Source organism: Pinus tabuliformis, chromosome 1_2, assembly GCF_031772625.1.
Source record: "Pinus tabuliformis cultivar Carrire ecotype Pingquan chromosome 1_2, CPIR1, whole genome shotgun sequence".
Lineage (NCBI taxonomy): Eukaryota > Viridiplantae > Streptophyta > Pinopsida > Pinales > Pinaceae > Pinus > Pinus tabuliformis.
This window is the reverse complement of record NC_142298.1, coordinates 26,412,462-26,433,066: the sequence shown is the minus strand read 5'-3', so window position 1 is coordinate 26,433,066 and position 20,605 is coordinate 26,412,462. Positions and strand designations below refer to the sequence as shown.

Here is a 20,605-nt window from a genome sequence, read left to right as displayed (position 1 = left end):
GAGTAATTCAAGATCACAATGTATGATGGATATGATCATACAAACATTCATCTAGCCATGCGTCCACCATTAGTCTTCCGTGGACATTTTTGTCATTGTACATGTAATGATTAGCTTATGTGCTGAGTATGGGTATGCCTCCCTCAAAAAATATACCATGACATAAATGTATTGTAACAGATAATGATCTCTCTTGTTGTTCTTGATCTCGACTTGTCACAAGGTTAAGCACTTTAGTCGTTAGTTATCATTTCTGACTTTGCGCCTTAGGGGGAAATATATTATAGGCAATTTTGTCACATTTGGTCAATAGGCCTTCAATTGGATCAATCAAAATTCTTTTATCTCCTTCTCATAATCATACGACAAATACCTAAGCATGACTCATTATTATTCCTGAGTTTATGCCTGGAAACACCTTGATTCGGTCATTTTAAGGACCAACGCTCCCTAGCCTCCTACTGGACAACCTTGATAGCCAAGTTACTCCATTGTGTATTGTGTTGATCACCTACAAGTTTCTCCATTATGCAATTCCGTTGGTTCTACAAATTTGGGGAAAAGAGAGAGAATATTGAATCCTCTTCTTCTAGAAGCTTCCAGGATTTTTTATAACCATTTACCTCACGTAAAACTCTCAAATCCTATCCTATCCTACATTTTAGTTTTCATCCCTTATCCCTTGATCTCATCCTCCCATCAAGAGTGGATCTCAACCCCTAATTGGTAAGAGGATAAGAATTCATGAACTACCTCATTCACCTATACATTTACTGCCATCCATAGGCAAGGGGTTCAATTTTGGAGAGTGATTCTACCCTTATGTTGCTGATGTGAGAGATATCTTCCCATGCATTAGGGTGATTAGAGGTGAACTTTGTGACAAGGAAAGGACAAGTCAACTTCGAGGAACTCTTTTAGAGGATCAAAACCTATTTTTGGTTGAAACTCACTCCATTTATATTAATGACAAGAGTTCTTTGTTTTCCTATATATGATTATATGGTTTCATACATTTCAATACCATGTTGATCTATTGAATAAAGTGATTAGATGATGCTATATAGATTATGTGGATTGTTGGCTTGTGTTATTTGATTGTCCATGTTCTAATAATAACATTTAGAGCTAGAATTGGACCATTCAAGCCAAGTAAGGAGTGAAGAATACGAAGGATCCCAGGTAAGTTTCATCCCATTATCTATTTACTTTTAGGAAAACAATAGTGCCTTTGTCTTTCTGTTGTTCTAGGTCAGTCCACCAGGACTAGAGAAGATACTTCTATCCACATTTGTACATTCTGCATAACAGTATTTAAATAATAGACTAAAGATAAGGAAAAGAAATATTCCTTTAATTTTTAATTAAGGACAAAATATTGATAAAGAAATAACGATATAAAAAAATAATTATAATCATAAATGGTTTTTGTGATATTACTACTATGGATTGATACTTCCAATGTTTGGAATTTACAACAAAATCACATAATGAGTCCTTATTGATTGATGAATTGTAACAATATTGCTAACTCTTATTGAGTGCAGGTTGCTAACCCTTGACGGGTCGTGATACATGATGATCACCCATACATGATGCCTATAAAAATTTTTAAATGATATAATAGATATATGTTTGTTTTAAGAAGATGATTGAGGAAAAATATTGTCATCCCTAATAAATGTTGAAGTAGGTCAAGCTAGACAAAGTGTTCCATATCCAATTCTTGCGCATTCTCTACCAGAGAAAAAAATCAGGCCACAGAGGCATGTAATCACCCAGGTTAGAGGGAGGTGGAAGTATTTCAACCCAAAAAAGGCTACCAAGGAGAATGAATATTCCACACGTGAGGCATGTTCTAATCTTATTTGAAGGCCAAGAAACACCGAGGATGATATTTCCCTTGAAAGGGGGAAGATGTAACACCCCTCGATAAAAAGTTGTAAATATTTTATTTTACCGCATTATTTTGGTAAAATTGTTGGCCATGTGAAAGGTCATATATGGATAACAAATATTGTTTTATTTTTCTTAAGTAATATTAACTATGATTAGCCAAAAATATGGGAAAGAGTGCTAAAAGAGAGTTTCACTTACTAGATAGTTAGAATATAGTTATTCCTCTCCCTAGAGATAAATAATCCCATTTGGGACAAGGAAGCCAAGAGGGGAGAGGGAATAAAACCTCAGGAAACCTTGAAGACTTGGTACTTGGTTGGAGGAGGTCCAAGGGAGGAATTAAAGCTTTAAGCTTTGAACCTGAGATAGGATGCTATTGAGGTAGGAAGGACGCTACCAAGCGAAGGATTCTTGAGTTGCTTGGAGCCTTGTTCTCAGTCAAATTTCAGACCAAGCCTAATTGGGATCAAGAAAAGGGTCTTGAAATAACTTGTAAAGGTTACCACTCATAAAATTTCTCTGGGTGTGTTAACTAGCTCAGGGGGAGTTATGGTGTTAAAAACCATGCTCATTGGTTGGGTGGAGCACTCTTGACCCAGTTTTTTTGAAAATTAACCAAAAATTTGCAGAAAAGATAAGTAAATCGATCTATTATTGTTTATGTTCTTCTCTTTAAAGCAAAAATTTTCCTATCTATAAGTGATTTGAGTTATCTACCGATCATTTATTATTGTAAAAGTAAGAGCCTCATTGCGTAATAATGTGTATGTCCATTATTTTCTATAAGATTAAGAAGTTTACACATAATAGTTGTAGAATGTGAAATATGTATAGAAGACTTTAATCTCGGAATTTGTGAAATATGTTCAAGCTGATTTCCTAGTAGTCTAGTCTAGAAGTCCTGAGATTCCAGAGAAAAGTAACTGAAACGGTTCTATTTTCATAAATGAATAAATAAATATAAGATTGAAGACAAACTTTTAATTACTCGTAAAACTATTTATATATAAATAGTTTTACCAAAGAATTTATATAGCACTAAAAATAAAGACCCAGGATGAGATTTTCTAAAGCATTACCATGGACTATAAATGTGCTCCATAAACTTTAGTTCAAAAATATAGGCTACATCACCAAACCATAGAAAATAGCTTAGAGAGAAGGAATGTATTATATAAAAAACAATAAAATAACATATTGTATAGAGATTCCACAATTAAAAGCAAAGGAAGGGATCGTTCCTTGGAACCTCAATGAAAAAAATAAATTCCAAAAATGGACTTGGAAAGCAAATTTCAGCAGACAGTTGCTCAGAACACTACAGTCATACACTAATAGAATGGAAATTTTGTTTTCAGTAGGCCATGATGGCATACCCAATTCATGTAAAAATATACATATATACATGTATATATTCTGCTTGAGACTAAGCGGCAAATGCATTTTCACTAAGCTATAGATAAATTTCCAATAAACCTTGTTCGGCATGGTAGGATACCCTCGTATAACATATTATAAAAAAAATATAAAGTAGGAAAACTACCAGCCATGGTAATCTGCCAAGGAATTATTTCTAAATTTCAAGAGGAACAAAACCCTTTGAACGGGATATTTCAATAGAGTCAATGATGGGTACCTTTGGACAAGGATAAGGTAAAATAAATAAAACCCTGGAATAATTCTCCCACAACCATATGGAACCCTTAGGTAAATATCATAGGAGTATACCGGTCAAAGAACACGTAAACCTTCAAGGTTCATACAATTGCAAATCCAACCGGATGATAATAAAATATTGGAGATGGTTTATCTCTTACCTCTAAAACCCTACTATCCTCAAAACAAAATAATAACCTCTTGGAACCCTGTACCAGACACTAATGGAGAAAGGTTACCAAAATGATGAGGAAGAAAGTGTATGAGTCGACTCGCTCAGAGAAGGAAAGTTGAAATACATGCTCTAGCTTTAACGAGATGATGTTCAAACCATTTGATTCAGTGTCGGGAAAGCAACGAAAGATAACCACTGAAACGAGGCAAGTGTGGAAGCCCATCAAGAAAGATGACTGGGAAACCTACAACAAAAAGGGTGTTTGAGTGAGTAGCGAAAAAAGAACTTTGCACTTAAGAGGTTCTTTTTTTGCCTTGAAGTATGAATACAATTTAGTACAAACCCATGAATGGGAATTTCTTAGTCACACAATAAACTACACGAACCTAATACACTGACCCATAAGCATAACAATTAGAACAATTTTTTTTTGCATATCTTAAAACATCATTACTCCTGTATATCCTCAAGTCATATAAAGGAGGAAACTCGAATAGAACTTGCTACCAAGGAACAACAGTTGGCTTCGTCACTATCAATCCTTTTGAGAAATAAATTTAATCTATAAACTTCAATGATACATGGTTAGAAGATTGGGTATGAGTCAATAAAATATGGACAAGGATGATTGTACATTTACTTGTAGGGTAGTCGTATAAGAGGTTAAAAACTCCATGATCTAATACAAAAAGAGACAGTTTCAGGAATGCCTCTAATAATTGAATACAATTTAAATCAAGGATAAACCATTGAGTGTACATAGTTTTACCTAATAGAATCGGAGTGGGCATTGGAATATTAAAGGGACCTTTTCCTAAGATATCATTGAGAAGGTCTTTCAAACAAATGGTGATTTCCCATGCCTATCTATAAATTGGTAAGATCATAAGGAATTCATGACCAAGCTTAAAAATAGAACAACAAAAATAGTAGAAAAACCTTTACCCTAGAATGAAATAGGGGAAATTAATTCCATAGTTGTTGTAAATGGAATACTCGCAACACATAAGCCATGGAAATTGTAGAATGAGGTTGTAGAGATTGCCTCACCACCGGAAGAGGCAAATTAGGTTTGTCGGTGTTGTGGGAAGGGAGGTAGTTGTTTCCATAACTGTCAGGTTTCTCCATAACCCTAGATGTAATCCCTCATAATTTAGCTTCGTTGAACTATATAGCTGGAAGGTCAAGATGGTGCAGGGAACAAATGTTAACACAATTCTAGTAGATTTAACCACGTCAAATATCAATCGGGTCCAAATACACTCAAAGTGATGAGACCAAAGTTTATCCATAATACCGGCAACCTAACTTATAAATGATAGGATAACCCTCATGTCAACCACGTGTACTTGTATACCTAGGCGAACGAAAGACCCAATAGTATCAATTTAATGAAGACAAAAGTAAAATGCATGACCACACCCAAATAGCCCTAAACCAATTAAAGAATAACGAGGAAATTTAATAGGGGGTTTGGTAATAGATTTTATCACTCTCAACACAAGTTGAATTTGTGCTTAAAATGGATGTATACTACTAACTACATATTAAAATATAAATGAAGAGATAATCACTTTATATAGTTGGAGAAAATATTATTTAAACAATTTTCATCTTCTCATCTTTTATTTTAAATTGATTTAAACATATTGTTGTATTTAAATTTAAGAAATTATGATATATCAAAGAATTAGAAGAGTAATAACTTATTATTGGCAGGTGCTAAATGGTACCTAGTACTTGCCACTTAGTTTAAATATAGCTAATTGGAGTCTAAGTTATTGATAGTCTGTGAGATGATCAATTAAATCCTTCATAAAAATATAGAAATGAAAGTGAAAATGTTGTGGTAAAATGGTGCTTTTTGGTGCGCACCCTACCTCATTAATTGTAATGGAACTTTATGAATTTATTTCTTTGGCAGTATTTCATTCAAATTGATAAGGAGAAACTTAGCTTCAACTGAATGAGATGTTAATTCCAACTATTTGTCTTTTACAATGAGATGTCAATTCCAAGAAACGTATTTTGAACAACCATTTATATCCTACAAAATTCATGGACATTGTAGACGAGATATATATAGTTGAAAGAAATTGTGTTTGTAGTAGTGAAGCTAGGGGAATATGGAACAAAACTTTTATTGTTATCTCTTAAATGGTGTCTTGTTCTAAATAGAATAGCTTTCTTTTGCAAAGTTGTAACGTACCTCTATTCATACCCATTTGTTTTTCATTGATACTATATTTATATCACAGATTATACCTAATAAAAGTGACACTCAAGTTAGTCATAATCACAAGGGTAAAATCACTTCATTGTATTTGTAAGTTTTTATTCAATTTTATCCCTCTTATATTTTCAATTAAATCTTTTCACTTTAATATGATCCAATTATGAAATGCTTATATTACTCACACATCTTACAAAGGCGTCATATCCATTTTTAATACATATATCTAAAATTAATATATTAAATATTTTGGTACTATCACGCCTTATACAGTAAGTTTTGGTAAAAGAAGTATGACCTTCCCACTTCATGATATTCATTATTTCCAACATACACATCTAATATTAATACCCCTCAATGAACTGTTCACTACCTGTCACATCCTCAGTGTGTGAACCCCATTTTCTTTTCTTTTTTTTGTTTTCTCATTCTTCATGTTTAATATACTTCTTTTATGGTCACTATTTTCTATGTAAACCTAGCTAGTAACCGCTATAGTGTGTCCCCTTACAGTTATCATTACACTTAAATTAATACTTTATAGAACCCTCTAAAATTAATCATATAGAAATGATTTTATCTAAGTCAACGTATCAGTCCTCCTTCCAATGCACCCCACATAAATTCCCAGGATTATTTAAGTTCTCATTCATTTCTATCAGGTTACCAAATGTCTCATTTTATGGCTTGTATGATCGATAACCTCAATCTTATTTATGGCTTGTATGATCGATAACCTCAATCTTATTTCATGATTTCCTTTGTAACGAGGAAAATGGTATGCTAGTGAGCTAAGAGGAAGTCTTGTGGACTTTATTGAAGTGAATGGATATGAGCCACGTCCTCTGTACCCATGTGATTTTCACATGCTTCCCAGTACTGCCATCTAGGAATGGTGAGGATTAGTTTTGTTCGTCTGGCAGTGGAGAATATTTTTCCAAAACCCTAACCTTCGCATCGAAAATCATAACCCACTCCACTCGATTTTCCTTGCTAGGTGAAAGGTGTCATGTATTCATAGCACCACCGAGAGTGGTAAGGGAACCTCGACATCTGGGAGTTTTCTTACCAGGTTTCCTGATACCACATTCCCATTCCCAGTCTATGCAAGCTCCAGAAGAATACTGATATAGTTGAATAGTCGGATCTAGGAGTTCATATATATATATATATATATATATATATATATATATATATATATATATAGATATATATATATATATCTATATATATCTTGTTTTTTTCCTTCTTATATAGTTAGTACCTCTCCTTCTCGCTATTTTGGGTAATTTTTTCCCTATGCTTATTCATGGCTTCCACGCAACTAGTACAGTGCAACTTCAACCTTGTTCCCAATGTGCCGCTGAACTCCTTTAGAATACTCTACATTTCTTCGACAGGTAAATTTTGTTTCTCAACCTCCTATGTAATTTACTACCTTAACTCCAAGGTATCAATTTAATGACTTGTGTGCTTGGCATGGTCGACCCTTCTCTTTTTAGTTCTTTTGTTTTCTTCAGCAGCTGATGGGTTGGCCTTTTGCACCAAAGGGTTGGATAGAACCTTCTCTGGAGCGATCGTTACTTTAGCAGAGGCTCCAACACTTTGAAGGTATAGGTTTGTTATTTAAATTTATTTTTTTCTTTTCTTATTAGTCTTAGTGCTTTTGGATAACCCTCTTATCCTTCAAGGTACCTATCACTTGTGGGTCTTTATTCTTTTTCTTTCCTTGAAAGTGTTGATGTGACTCTCCTGTAAGTGCAGAAAAATAATGCACACAAATGGCCTCATCTGTAGGTACGTGCCTTTCCAGCTATTATTTTAAATTGGTTCGATTTACTTCACCCCCTCAAGTTTCTTACCTTTTTTTGTTTGTTTGCTTTAGATAATTGTAACGTTATGCCCCTATTGTTTGACATGACACAGGATATTCCCCCTACATCCGACTCATAATTATTGTGTTATAGGTTGGTATTCCTTACGTTTTTCGCTTGTCTTTCTAATTCAATCTAGGTTATGTTGAACTAAGGGTTTTTGTTTTTTGTTTGGTCTCTCACCATAACCCTTATGGCCATGTAGTTATTATGAGGAAATTTACTTATAATGAGATTTCCTTATGGTAGTGTAGAATTTGCATGGGATGGCCTCTAGCCTAATAATCCCATAACTTTTTCTAGGCTTGTTGGCCCTTGTAGTATTCCTATTTTTTGGAAATTGTCTTCTTGATTTTAACACTTTAAATTTGGAACATTGGACTCTAAAGCCCTAAGAATTAGAGTAAATTTTTATATTTAATTCGAATGTTATATTCTTCCCCAAAGGGATTTTTACTGTTATGTTGGTTTTGCATTTTAAATTTGTGTTCAAGTTCACTCTAGTGATATATTCAACTATATGAATTCTCTATCGAATTGGGTAAATAATTCCGACCATAGGTACATGTATATTCAAGTAGAAAGCATTGTTATTGTTATATTCTAGATGTAAATTTTGGTCACCTAAATCTTATAAAATATATGTATGTGTTCTTCATGTGTCTATAATGGCATGTGAACATGGCTTCTTCTCGAGTTATTGTTTTATGGTAGCTTTATATTTACTACTACTCTGAATTTTTAATTACATTTTGTTGTCATGCATCATGCCGCCAATATCTCTCAACATTCTTTATCTTTAATTTATTATTTACAGCTCGTGTCAAGGTTAGACAAGGGTCATTACAGGTTCCATGCATTACTATGCACTAGTATTTCAAGCAACGACCTAATACAATGTGCTCTTATGCTACCATGAATTCTTAGTCCCAAAGTATAGGGCCTTTATGATGGTGGTGACCCAAATTCTAATCTGGGATTTACTTCGTTACCTTAAATTATGTCTTCTATCTCTTATAGTCCCTCTAGATTGTATATGTAATTGTTGATAGTGTTTATTCATCTATAATTCCTAGGACCATGGTTTGTTGTAAGAAGAATAAGTACTACTTAGGTATCGGCTGAGCAGAAGTATCCTAGTGATATGCTGATATGCTACTTTTATTTATTTGCATAACCCTAGCCAAAGAATAATTTTGTTTCCATTTTTTTGTTCTCATTGATTAAATCAGAACCCCTCATCCTCATCCTCATTCTTAGTATTCTTCTACTAACACTATACCCTTATTAACATTTCTCTACACTTTCCATGTTCTGAGTTATTTTTTAATGGTTTCCTAATTTGCCAACTGTACTTTTAGTTTTTATTTCAGTGAGAAATATATTTATGTGGATTGGCTATAACTAGTTATGTGTAGAGATAAATGAGTTTTATAACCATCCAGGGTAAATTAACCACTCTTTACTTCATTATTTTTATACTCATTGATATGCCCATCTTACTCCTTAATTCGGCTTGTTATATTTTTCAACTAATGGTTTTTATTTTATCGTTCACCATGATCAAAATAAAAAAAATTGACCTACCCACAACGTCATATATTCCTCATTACCTACGAAAATATATCACATGCGTATATAAATCAATTTAGTTCGCATACCATTGGCTAGAATAACTTCCACTTTCTCTAAATTTGAATAATATCACAGTACTCACATGCCTCCTAGTTCTAAAGAAAAAATAATAGAATCCAAACTAGAGTTACAAATTTGATAATTACTAAGGATGAAAAATTGGAGATTGGACAATTACTCAGGAACGCAACATTCTCCTCCCAGCCACGAATTGAATCCATCAGTTCTCCATCGAGCTAAGATTTTCTTGCCATCGGAACCAATCCCCCTTGATTCCTAGGTTGTTTCCTTTTATAATTTCTCCTTCCCTGCAAATTTGAGTAGCATCCTACTTTAAGGTATGCCAATTTTTTGCCTAGTGTTTTTTTGTTTAGTTTTTTCGAAAAAATATACTTTTATTTTTCTTTAAAACACTCTTTTCTCTCAAAGAGTTATTTATTCCACCCTACTTAGCATTTCTCTCCAACTAGGTAATTAACATAATCTTTCTCTCCCATTACATTAATTTAATTTCTTTTATTTATCTCCTAGGAATTTTTTTTAGGAGACTTTTAAAGAAGGTCCATCATGTGGTCTTACCACCACAACTTTTCTTAGCTTTGAAAGAAGTCTTCTACACTTTTTTGCTCTTTCCTCAATATTGCCAAGCAATTTATTTATTAACTTAACAATAATAATATAATTACATCATGTTATAAGTCTTATCATGCTAGTAAATATAATAATAGTTCAACATCTAAAATTAATAATTATCTAAAAGGCAAAGTCATAGGGGTGTTACAAGAGCAAAATGGAGTTGGGATGATCTATAATTTGTAATTTAGTATTAAATTAATTTTCAAATTAAATTGTAAAGACAATTTAATTAATATTTATGAATAATAAGTAAAAAGAGATGTTTTACTTTTTTTTAATCCAGTAAGAGTGGAGCCTTCCATTAATCAAGAAAAATACATAATGTACACTTTTTTAACGGAGCTAAGAACAACAACACTAGCTCTGTGAACACTCAACAGACAACTAGGTTGACACAACCCCGTACCTGACTCAAACAAAACTACAAAAGGTTTGATGCTTAAACCACCAATGAAGTGCTCATCCTCAAAGCTACACTCTAGAAAACCTGCCTTCCTTCCTAACCCGAAAGATAAATGTGAAAATTTCTAAGGTTCTTTCGGGTCTGTTAAACATCGTAGGTCTCGAGCAACAAAGAACCTGACAACCCTTGATGATGAGGGCCCACATATCCTATGGCCCACAAAACAATAGTAAGTGACTATAAAACAATCATTAACCTGTGGTTGACTTGGAAACCCAATGACCAAGTGATCCATTCCTCAACGATCCAACGGTCTTTAACTAATTTTGGGCCAACAACATGCCCACTCCTTAATTTGTCTTTCGGACCCGATGAGAAACCAAAACCATCTTTATATAATTTTTCGGGTCCATTTTGTGGATTAGCCCTCGATTAGCTTTATGACCCTACTACCATGCGATCCGACCCTCGTCAATCCGATGGTCCAGAGTTGATTTCGGGCTGGAAACATTCCAACTCTTTATTTTTCCATTCGGACCCGATGAGTGGCCTAAACCGCCACTCTATAGTTTTCCGGGTCTGTTTTATGGGATATCCTTCGTGCAGCTATCCGCCCGAAATCCGTAGGATGCTGGAGTTCACTACCATCTTTGATCGGTTGCCTATCAACCTACCCATTGTTTACCCCTTGCCTCTTCCCTGTTATTGGTTCACTTTCTATTGTTTCCATTGGTCTATTTACTTCTTATCTTTCATAAATTGAAAATACTCCCTATATGTGATCACCTATCTGTGACAATCCTCGCACAAATTCCCTAAGGGTGTCGAATCCCAAGCATACCTTCTATTATCTCTTGTACATAGCACTCCTTCATTCACCAGACGATTCGCTAACCTATTGGCTGTTCTACGCATGTGAAAAAAATTGAGTGTTATGAGGGCTCTCAGGTGGGATTGTATACGTTGATAGACCTGCAATAACCGCCAATGATTTTATACTTTTTCTGGTGTTGTTTCGTTGCCTATCTTTTTGACCAAATTAATTATCAATTCAGAGTCTACTTCTATGATGGCATTGTGTAAACGGGATTTAATCAAGAATTCTAGGCATTGTTCTAAGGCCATGAGTTCCACCATATTATTAGTGGCATTCCCCAAATGACTATGCAAGATGACTTTTATGTATCCCTGCTCTTCTCTTATGACTCCTCCATAACCAGCAACCCCAGGGTTTCCCTTAGAGGCTTCATCTATATTAAATTTCAAAAAGCAATGAAGAGGCGGTTGCCAGAAGTCCATCCCTACTGTTGTATGTCTTACGATCTTGCTTATGCCCTGGGGAACAGGCAACTAGAGACCCAAATGCAAAAGTATATGAGCATCCTGGTCTAGAGGAGGGTTCTTGGGGGGTTGCTTTAGAAGGGTGCTCATAGTTTCTTTGAGTTGTCTTACAATCTGAGCTATGATGCTCTGGGTTGAGCCAATTCTGTTCTTGAAAATCCTATTGTTGAGTTTTTTCCATACATCCTTGATAAAAAAACCTAGCACCAGAGTCCAGGCTTTGTTGATTATTTCATTTTCTAAGAAGTCTTTCCTCCAGTTCTTCAAAGTGCCAGTGATGCTGAATTCATCCCTGTCAGTTTGCCTGAAGATTGAGACTACCCAATTCCACAAGGTAGAGGTGAATGGGCAGAGGTTGAGTAGGTGATCCATCGTTTCTTCTTGTAGACCACATAACTGGCATCTAGATGGACCAGCTAAACCTATTTTTTCTAAGATTTTCCCAAGTCATAATTTTTTTATGTTGCACCAACCACATGAACAATTTGATTTTCATCCAGTGCGGGTTCTGCCATAGGTCCTTCCATATCTTATTAGGGTTTGGAAATTCAAACCCAGTGGATATTATTTTGGCTTCTTTGAGATTGAAGTTCTCTTTGTTGTTTCTTCCCCATCTTAGTTGGTCAGACGATGTTGAAGTCAAAATCTTTCTCTGTTCCAGGATCATTGCAAGAGCTTCTGCCTGGGCCTTTAAAGGGGTCTCTTCACTGTATACTAGGTCCTTCCATGTTCTCCATTTGCCCTTGTCCCTTGTCTGATCCCAAAAGTCACTTACCCTGAGTAGCCCTTTATTGTCAGTGTCATTCTTGAGAATGGCTAGTTCTTCTCTACATAGGTTAGGCTCCTGTTGCCAGTTATCCTCCCAAAACCAAGCTAGGTTTCCATCTCTAATCTCCCAGAAACTATTCTTCTGAACAATGGCTCTATTCTCGCAAGCATTGTTCCAAATGTGGGAGCCCTTGATGAGCCTTATCATTCGAATATGATCCCTTTCTTTCCAGTTATTTGCATACTTCTTTTTATAGAGCTTGGCCCAAGGGGTTCTCATTTCCTTTAGCCATCTCCACCAAAGTTTTGCCCCCAAAACTTTCTTAGGGTTTCCTGGTCATGAAGTCCGAAACCTCCATGGGTCTAGGGTTTCCAAAGCTTTTCCCAAGCTACCTAAGACCATTTCTTTTTCTCTTCCTCTTTTCCCCAAATAAAATATCTTTGAATATTCCTAATGTGTTGTAAAACTCCTTTTGGAGCAGGAAGAGTTGAAAACATAAAGATGGGGATGGTTTGCAGAACAGTCCTTGTATGCACTAGATGTCCTGCTAAATTCAAAGATCTACTTGTCCATTTCCTGATTTTTTCCTGCAGTTTATTAGTCACTGGCTCCCAAAATTCCTTACTCATAGGTTTTTTAGTGAGAGGTATTGCTAGATATTTGAAGGGTAGTTGAACTCTATGAAAGCTGAGAATTCTGGAGATATTTCTCTAAATAGCAATGTAAGTATTAAGAAAGAAATTTTTTTATTTTGTGAAGCTTACCTCTGTACTAGCGGCCATAGCAAAATCGTTCATGATTTCTTTGAAAGCTTTAGCTTCCTTGACCATGGGTGTATCCTGCAACATAGTGTCATCCACAAAATGTTGATGAGTCAAGGTATCATTCAGGGTTAGTTTGAGACCTTGGATTCCTCCTTCTGCATTGGCTGATTTGATCGCTTTGCCTAATCTTTCCATCATGAGAATAAAGAGGAAGGAGAGAGAGGATCTCCTTATCTGAGGTCTCTCGAAGGCTTAAATGTTCTGGATGGAGATCCATTAAGTAGGATTGAAAAACTAGCTGTGGTAACGAGGGCCATTACCCATCCTATCTAGCTGTGGTTGAAGCTATACGCTTTTAGTACTTCCCTGATGTACGACAAGCTTAGCTTATCAAAAGCTTTTGCTAGGTCAAGCTGTATGATCATACCCGCTTGCTTATTTCTCTTGAGAGAATGAACCACCTCGCGAGCTTGAATGATGTTATTTAGAATTTTCCTTCCTTCCACATATCCAGCTTGCTCCTCAAACACAAGAGTTGGAAGAAGGAGCTTGAGTCTGTTTGCAATTACTTTAGAAATAATTTTTTACACCACATTGCATAAAGCTATGGGTTTGAATCTATCTTGTGTCATAGCTTTTTCCTGCTTTGGAATTAAGGCTATGAAAGATGTGTTAGGCGCCCTCAAAACTGTTTTAGATTTTCTCAAGCCCTCCACAACATCAAGGATATCTTGTTTGACAATTTCCCAGCATGTTTTGAATAAGTCTACATTGAACCCATCTGGGCCTGGAGCTTTCCCATTTTTCATCTCTTTGATGACTTCATTGACCTCCTCTTCAGTCACTTGCCTATTAAGATTGTAATTGTCTTCCCTGGTTACATGTTTTGGAATGCACTGTGTGAAGTTGATCTGTCTAAGAGAGGCTCCTCGTCTATGCTTTGGAAATGTTGCACCAGAGTAGATTCCATTTCTTTGTGGGTGCTTAGCTCTTTCCCTTGAGTATAACTGAGTTTTGAAATCCTGTTATGTGCCCTGTGATCCATGGTTTACTTGTGAAAAAACTTTGTATTTCTTTCCCCTTCTTTAATCCATTGCACTCTTGATTTCTGTCTCCAGAAGATCTCCTCTTGCTGGCATTTTTTTCCCATTGATATTGAAAAGAGTCATCTTGCATTTTCCTTTCCTCAGTAAAGCCATCTATGATGAGGATCTGGTTAACTCCCTGTAGTTTTTGTTCAACTTCTCTTTTGGCTTTGAAAATATTTCCGAACTCATTTTTGTTCCATTCTTTAAGCCTGAGTTTGATGTGTTTCAATCTTTGTTGCAGTAGGAACATCTTATTTCCTTAAACGAGCACGTCTTCCACTCACCATTTTTCAATATTAGTGATGAAGTTAGGGTGAGTGAGCCAGACATTTTCAAACCTGAAAGATCTGTTCCTTGGAGTGCCTATAAAAGAAGCTTCAAGCTGGATAGGCCAGTGATCTGAGCCTTCGAAAGGAAGGATTCAAGCAGTCAAGTTAAGGCTAGTGAGAAGGGGGTCCTCAGAGATTATGAATCTTTCTAGTTTAGAGGCAAGTTGAGAAGCCCCTCCCCTCTTATTATTCTAGGTGAATTTGCCATTTATTGTCTCCATATCCACAAGCCTCATGTCGGTTAGGAAGTTCTGGAAGGCAATGGAGTCTCTCCCTAGTATTTTGGTCCCGACTTTTTTTTTTTTTTTCTGAAAGAGATCTGATCATATTAAAGTCCCCTCCTAGAATCCAAGGCATAACAAGATGTCTCTCTCTCAGCTCCTCTAATGAGGTGAGAAGCCTATGTTTGTCTTCAAGTTTTTGAGGACCATAGACATTTGTGATCATATAGAGTTCCTTGTCACCCAAAGGTTGGATTACCATCGAAAGGTAGTTCCTAAATGCTTCAACATCCAGGATTCCAAGTTTTTGGGGATTCCAAAGAGTGAGAATCCCTCCTGCTCTGTTGTTTGCTTTAACTTCTAGATACTCGTACTTCATGAGCGATTTGCTATGTATCTCTCTGATTTTGTCTATTAAACATTTTGTTTCCTGTATAAACACGATATCTAGTTTTTCTTCTTTTATTCTATTGCTGAGATTTCTTTGTTTAATTTTACTTCCTAGACCCCTAATGTTCCAGGTTGTGAGCTTCATTATGAAAGGTTTGTAAATGAGTAACTAGTAAGATCTTTCATCTTTTCTCAGTTAATCACGAGTTTCCCACACTTTGTCAGCAGCTCATTCTATCTCTTCCTTCCTCTTTTCCGGCCTGGGTTCTTAGAAGAGTGTCCTGATGTTACCTCCATTAGTTTTACCCCTCTATTTTCCTGGCTATCATGGTTCCTTTTGAATCCAGAACCCTTTGCTTGAGATCTTCAGAGGAAGAGCTGTTGCACTCTGTCAAACTCCTCTTGTGGTAGAGAATCAACACCTTTGGTGGTTCCCTACTCCAGAAACATTTCTAGATTGAGATTCTCCCTCTCAAGAATCTCCTGTAGTTCGTGGTCCTCCATACCAACTTCACTTGGTGTCATCTCATGGTCCCTACCAAGTTCTGTAGTGCTTGACATATCATCCTTTAGTTTGTTTTTCTCATGTATGTCCTCCATGCTAGCATCTTTTTCCTTCTCTGCAGGATTATCCTTTGGTGCCTGGTTCGTTCCATTATTCCCACCTTCTTCTTCTAAAATCTTGAAACTGTTATGACTTGGTTGGTTATCCTCGTTAGTTTTCTTTTGGTACTTTTTTCCTCCTTTCCCTTTGCCTCCCACCTTGGTAAAGCCTTCAGAATCTTGCCCTATGTTGTTTTTCATATTGTCCTCTAGTTTGTTTAGTGGGTAGTCTCTGAAGAGGTGCCCATGTTCATGACATTTACGACATCTGAATGGGACATGTTTATAGTCCATTGCCTGCACCCATTCTTCATAATATACTTCTAGAATGGTTTCGTCCGAAAGTGCTCCCCATAGGTCCATTTCAACACATATGCGGGTGAAGGAGGTATATTTACTTCCCAGAGTCGCATCTAATATTTTAAAAAAATGACCTAATTTATTGCCTATGGCTTTTAAGGATTCTGGCAGCCAATAATCTAAAGGTAGAGAGTAGAGTCTTATCCATACCGGTACTGATGTGAATATTTCTCGTTCCGGGACAAAATTCATCACCCGTGGTCGCATGTAGAGGCCTGCAGCAACATAGAAATATGGTCCTCCCTCGAACACTCTGTCTTTATCCTCTAGGTTTGTGAACACCACTGTGAAGAATCCCTTGGACCCAAGATGAAGGTTTATATCTCCCTTTGAATTCTAGTGGTTTCTTATCCAAGTGTGCAAAGCCTTCTCTATTGGCCATATTCCCATAAATTTGCATATAACCATGTATGCCGCCATGTGATCCCTATGCACATGTAGCACTGGATCATTTAAAACAACCTGGGGTTTACTGGTTGACCTGGGTTTATAGAGTCCTATCATAGTCTTGTGCTCAGTTCTTTGACTGTTGTCTCATGTTCTCTTCTCTCTTCTGACTTCCTCGTGATTCTCTTCCTATTCATGAGATTTGATGCTTTCCGGATTTTTTGTGCTTATCTTCTCCATTTCTGCCTCCATTGGTTTCTTGAATCGATTCGAACTAGCCTCCTTGCTTCTGTTCACAATTACATGACTATAGGAAGGAGTGGAGCTCCCCCCTCCTTGCCCCTCCATGGTTACCAGCTCGCACCCATTGCTCCCTGTTCAAAACCCTCGTTCCGCTCGCCTCCTGTGGTTCCCTTCATTTATCTTAAAGTTATAATAAAAAGGAAGAAGAAGAAGAGGTGTTTTACTATTAATGTAACAACTAGATTATAATTATCATAGTTATAAATCATTAAGAAAATTAAATATTTAAAGAAGTAAAAATTATCATTAGCCCTTTTTAAATATTTTCCAAATACCAAAGGTTTGTCTATGATTTTTTACTTAATATTAAATTGGTTGAATTTGGCATATTCACTTTGAATAAAACTAGGAATAAAGTTGGAGTATAATAAATAACCTTTAACAAAATTCACACATTAACATTTTGCATAGTAACTGAGATCAATCTTAACTAGGAATAAAGTTGGAGTAGAATGAATAACCTTTAACAAAATTCACACATTAAATTTTTGCATGGTAACTGAGACCAATCTTGCATGTTTGGTTAAGGAAAGAAGGTAAAACAACTTTAACAAGCCAATTGAAACAAAGGAGAAATTGAAGAATAGCATTCCAATAAATGTCTAACCATCTCTCGTTTTGTTTGTCAAAGTGAAGAGCTCTAGTGCATTGCATTGGATTTGCTCATAGTTATCAAATCCATGGTCTATGATAATTGATACCCTCAGACATTACTATATACACACGAAAGAAGAAAAAGAGATAAACTTATTGAATTCAAGAAAATCAATTTCTTGTAATAAGAACAATTTATTGTATTCTTGATATATCTTGCAAGGGGGAATTATAAAAACTATACCTAAATAAAATAAATTCAAAGGAGTTAGGAAAAAAAATGTAAAAAATAAAAAATAAATAAAACTAAAAACAAAAATACTAGTAATTAATAGAAAAATAGAAGTTGCCAAAACACACTAATAATAAAACCTTAACCAATCACTTTACAAATAAATAAATTGAAATAAAATAAAGAATAACAAAAATTGAATTCCCATTTTAAATTATAAACTGTAAAAAAATAAAAAAATTAGTCAGAAACAAATTAATATACTATCAAAAACAAAAATGCTAGCTTATATAATGAATACTCAACCTTCCAGAAAAAACCCTCTAAATATGTCTTTAAATCAACCCTAACAAAATAAAAATAAAATAAAACCCAGTATCAAATTCTAGCGAATTCCACATTAAAATAACCTTCTGAAATTCCACATGACATTCTGGAATTTCCAATCTAACGTATCACCTTAAATCGAACCACATTTTAAGGCAGACATTTATTCAAAACATAACTATGCGCAGAGGTTATGAAAGTATCCAATCAATCGTATCTTCAGATCTTCATGTACGAACCAGGAAGACAGGAAATAAAATTAATCCTGTCCCACAGAAAATGGAGAGGGAAGTCTGTGATCACTCATTTGAAGCTGGACCGGGAACACCTAGAGGATTACGAAGCAATTGTGATGTACCGAGCGACGACCCATCTGTTCTAACAACTCCAGGAGACCTGTGCCATATTATATTCTTCACCAATAATCAAATGAAAATTTAGGGGACCCGTGCTATATTGTATTGTTTGTGAATCATTAAATGAAAATTCAAGTCCTCAGTCAATCTTGATACTCAGTCATACAAAGCATCCTAAAATTTTGAAGTAAGCGTGGATGTTTCTTGGTGAATCATTAAATGAAATCTTGATAGTGAGTCATATACTCCATCGTTAAATTTTTCACATTTTATCGTTAAATTTTTCACATTTTAACTTTTATTTAATTGTAGATTTCAAAAATATTTTAAAATCTGATTTAAAAATAATAATAATAATAATTTGATTTTTCACATTTTAACTTTTATTTAATTGTAGATTTCAAAAATATTTTAAAATCTGATTTAAAAATAATAATAATAATAAATTTACTTAATTATATAGAGAAATTTTCATGAAATGCTCAAATAAATATGCAACCTGAGAAACATTCATGAAATACTCAAATAAATATGCAACATGACCCTGCTAAACTAAGACTCCAATTGTATCTGATCTTTGCTTCTTCTCCAGGGAATTTCATCACGCTCTCTGCTTCTTGTTTTTTCTTCGGAAATTTTCGACGCCGGTTTATATAGTAGCTACTGCAGCGGCTTATCGTATTTTCTTAGTAATTTTTTCCACACTCTGAGTCTGGATAAGCATTTCGTGGGATATTCGTGATTGCTAGTTCAAGACGACCCGGAACATCTGGAACAATAAAAGGTAAGGGCGGCTTGACCCGCCCTAAGACCAAGTTTGGGATGGCAATTCCTTCGTGGTATACAACATCAAATAAGCTCAACTGCAATTCCTTCGTGTAGTTGTGTTTAATTACTTGCTGGTAGACGTTGCAATGGGGCCAAGAACATTAGCAGTTTCGATTTATGTTACAGCAATACTAGCGTTAATATTTAACGTTTGTCTTCAAGGTAAGATACAGTAATCCCTTGCCTGCATTGCATCGTATTTTATGTACGTAAATGAGGGATACTTAAGATATCATAAATAAATATTTGTTTGCTTTCGTAAGTGCAGGAGCTACGGGTGCGACGTTTGTAATCCAGAACCAGTGTTCATACACGGTATGGGCCGCAGGAATTCCCGTAGGTGGCGGTCAAGCGCTGGGGCAGGGGCAATCATGGAGTGTTGACGTGCCCGCTGGAACAACCCCGGGCAGATTTTGGGGACGTACGGGATGCTCCTTCGATGCCTCTGGTCAAGGAAGCTGCAGCACTGGTGACTGCGGCGGCGTGCTCAGCTGTACACTCTCGGGACAGTCTCCTACAACGCTGGTTGAATATACTCTGAATGGGGGCAACAATCAAGATTTCTATGACATCTCTGTAATTGACGGTTTCAATGTCCCTCTCTCCCTAACTCCCTCCGACGGTAGCTGCTATGCACCCACTTGCAAAATGGACCAGTGCCCAGATGCCTACCTATATCCCAGTGATAACACGAAAACCCACGCTTGCGCTTCTGGTGCTAATTACAACATTATATTCTGCCCTTGATTAGAAGTTTATCATACTGAATTCTCTGGTTGTTACATAAAATCCATCGCTAGTAAACCGATTTCTATGTAGTATCATACCTATAATAAGAGTATTACAATCATCTTGATTGTATTCTCATATTTATAATAAGAATACCATTGCGTGCATGGTTGCAAGAAGTTCTATCCTAGTTCTATGCTATAAATGGTTTTATAAATGTTAAAGTAAATAATTATGGATGATTTTATAAATGTTAAAGTAAGGAAATGACTATATAAACATTTATTCGAAACCTAATTATACGAAGATTAAATCAAACCTATTTTAACGCAAACATTTATTCAAAACTCAAACATGCTAAGACCTTGCGAAAGTTTCCCATCAATCGTATTTGTCATTCATATTTTCATGTACGAACCAGGAAGACAGGAAATAAAATTAATCCTTTCATACAGAAATTGTTGAATGGCGTT

The 20,605-nt window shown here is 35.6% G+C and overlaps 1 protein-coding gene across 1 annotated transcript; it reads left to right on the top strand.

Annotated features, from left to right (window-relative positions):
- The first annotated feature begins 19,456 nt into the window (after positions 1-19,456).
- Positions 19,457-20,305, top strand: LOC149204171 (thaumatin-like protein). Its single transcript, XM_089393226.1, has 2 exons — positions 19,457-19,565; positions 19,672-20,305. Exons 1-2 carry the CDS (start codon positions 19,490-19,492, stop codon positions 20,148-20,150), a joined length of 555 nt encoding a protein of 184 aa, XP_089249352.1. The 5' UTR covers positions 19,457-19,489; the 3' UTR covers positions 20,151-20,305.
- Positions 20,306-20,605: the final 300 nt, after the last annotated feature.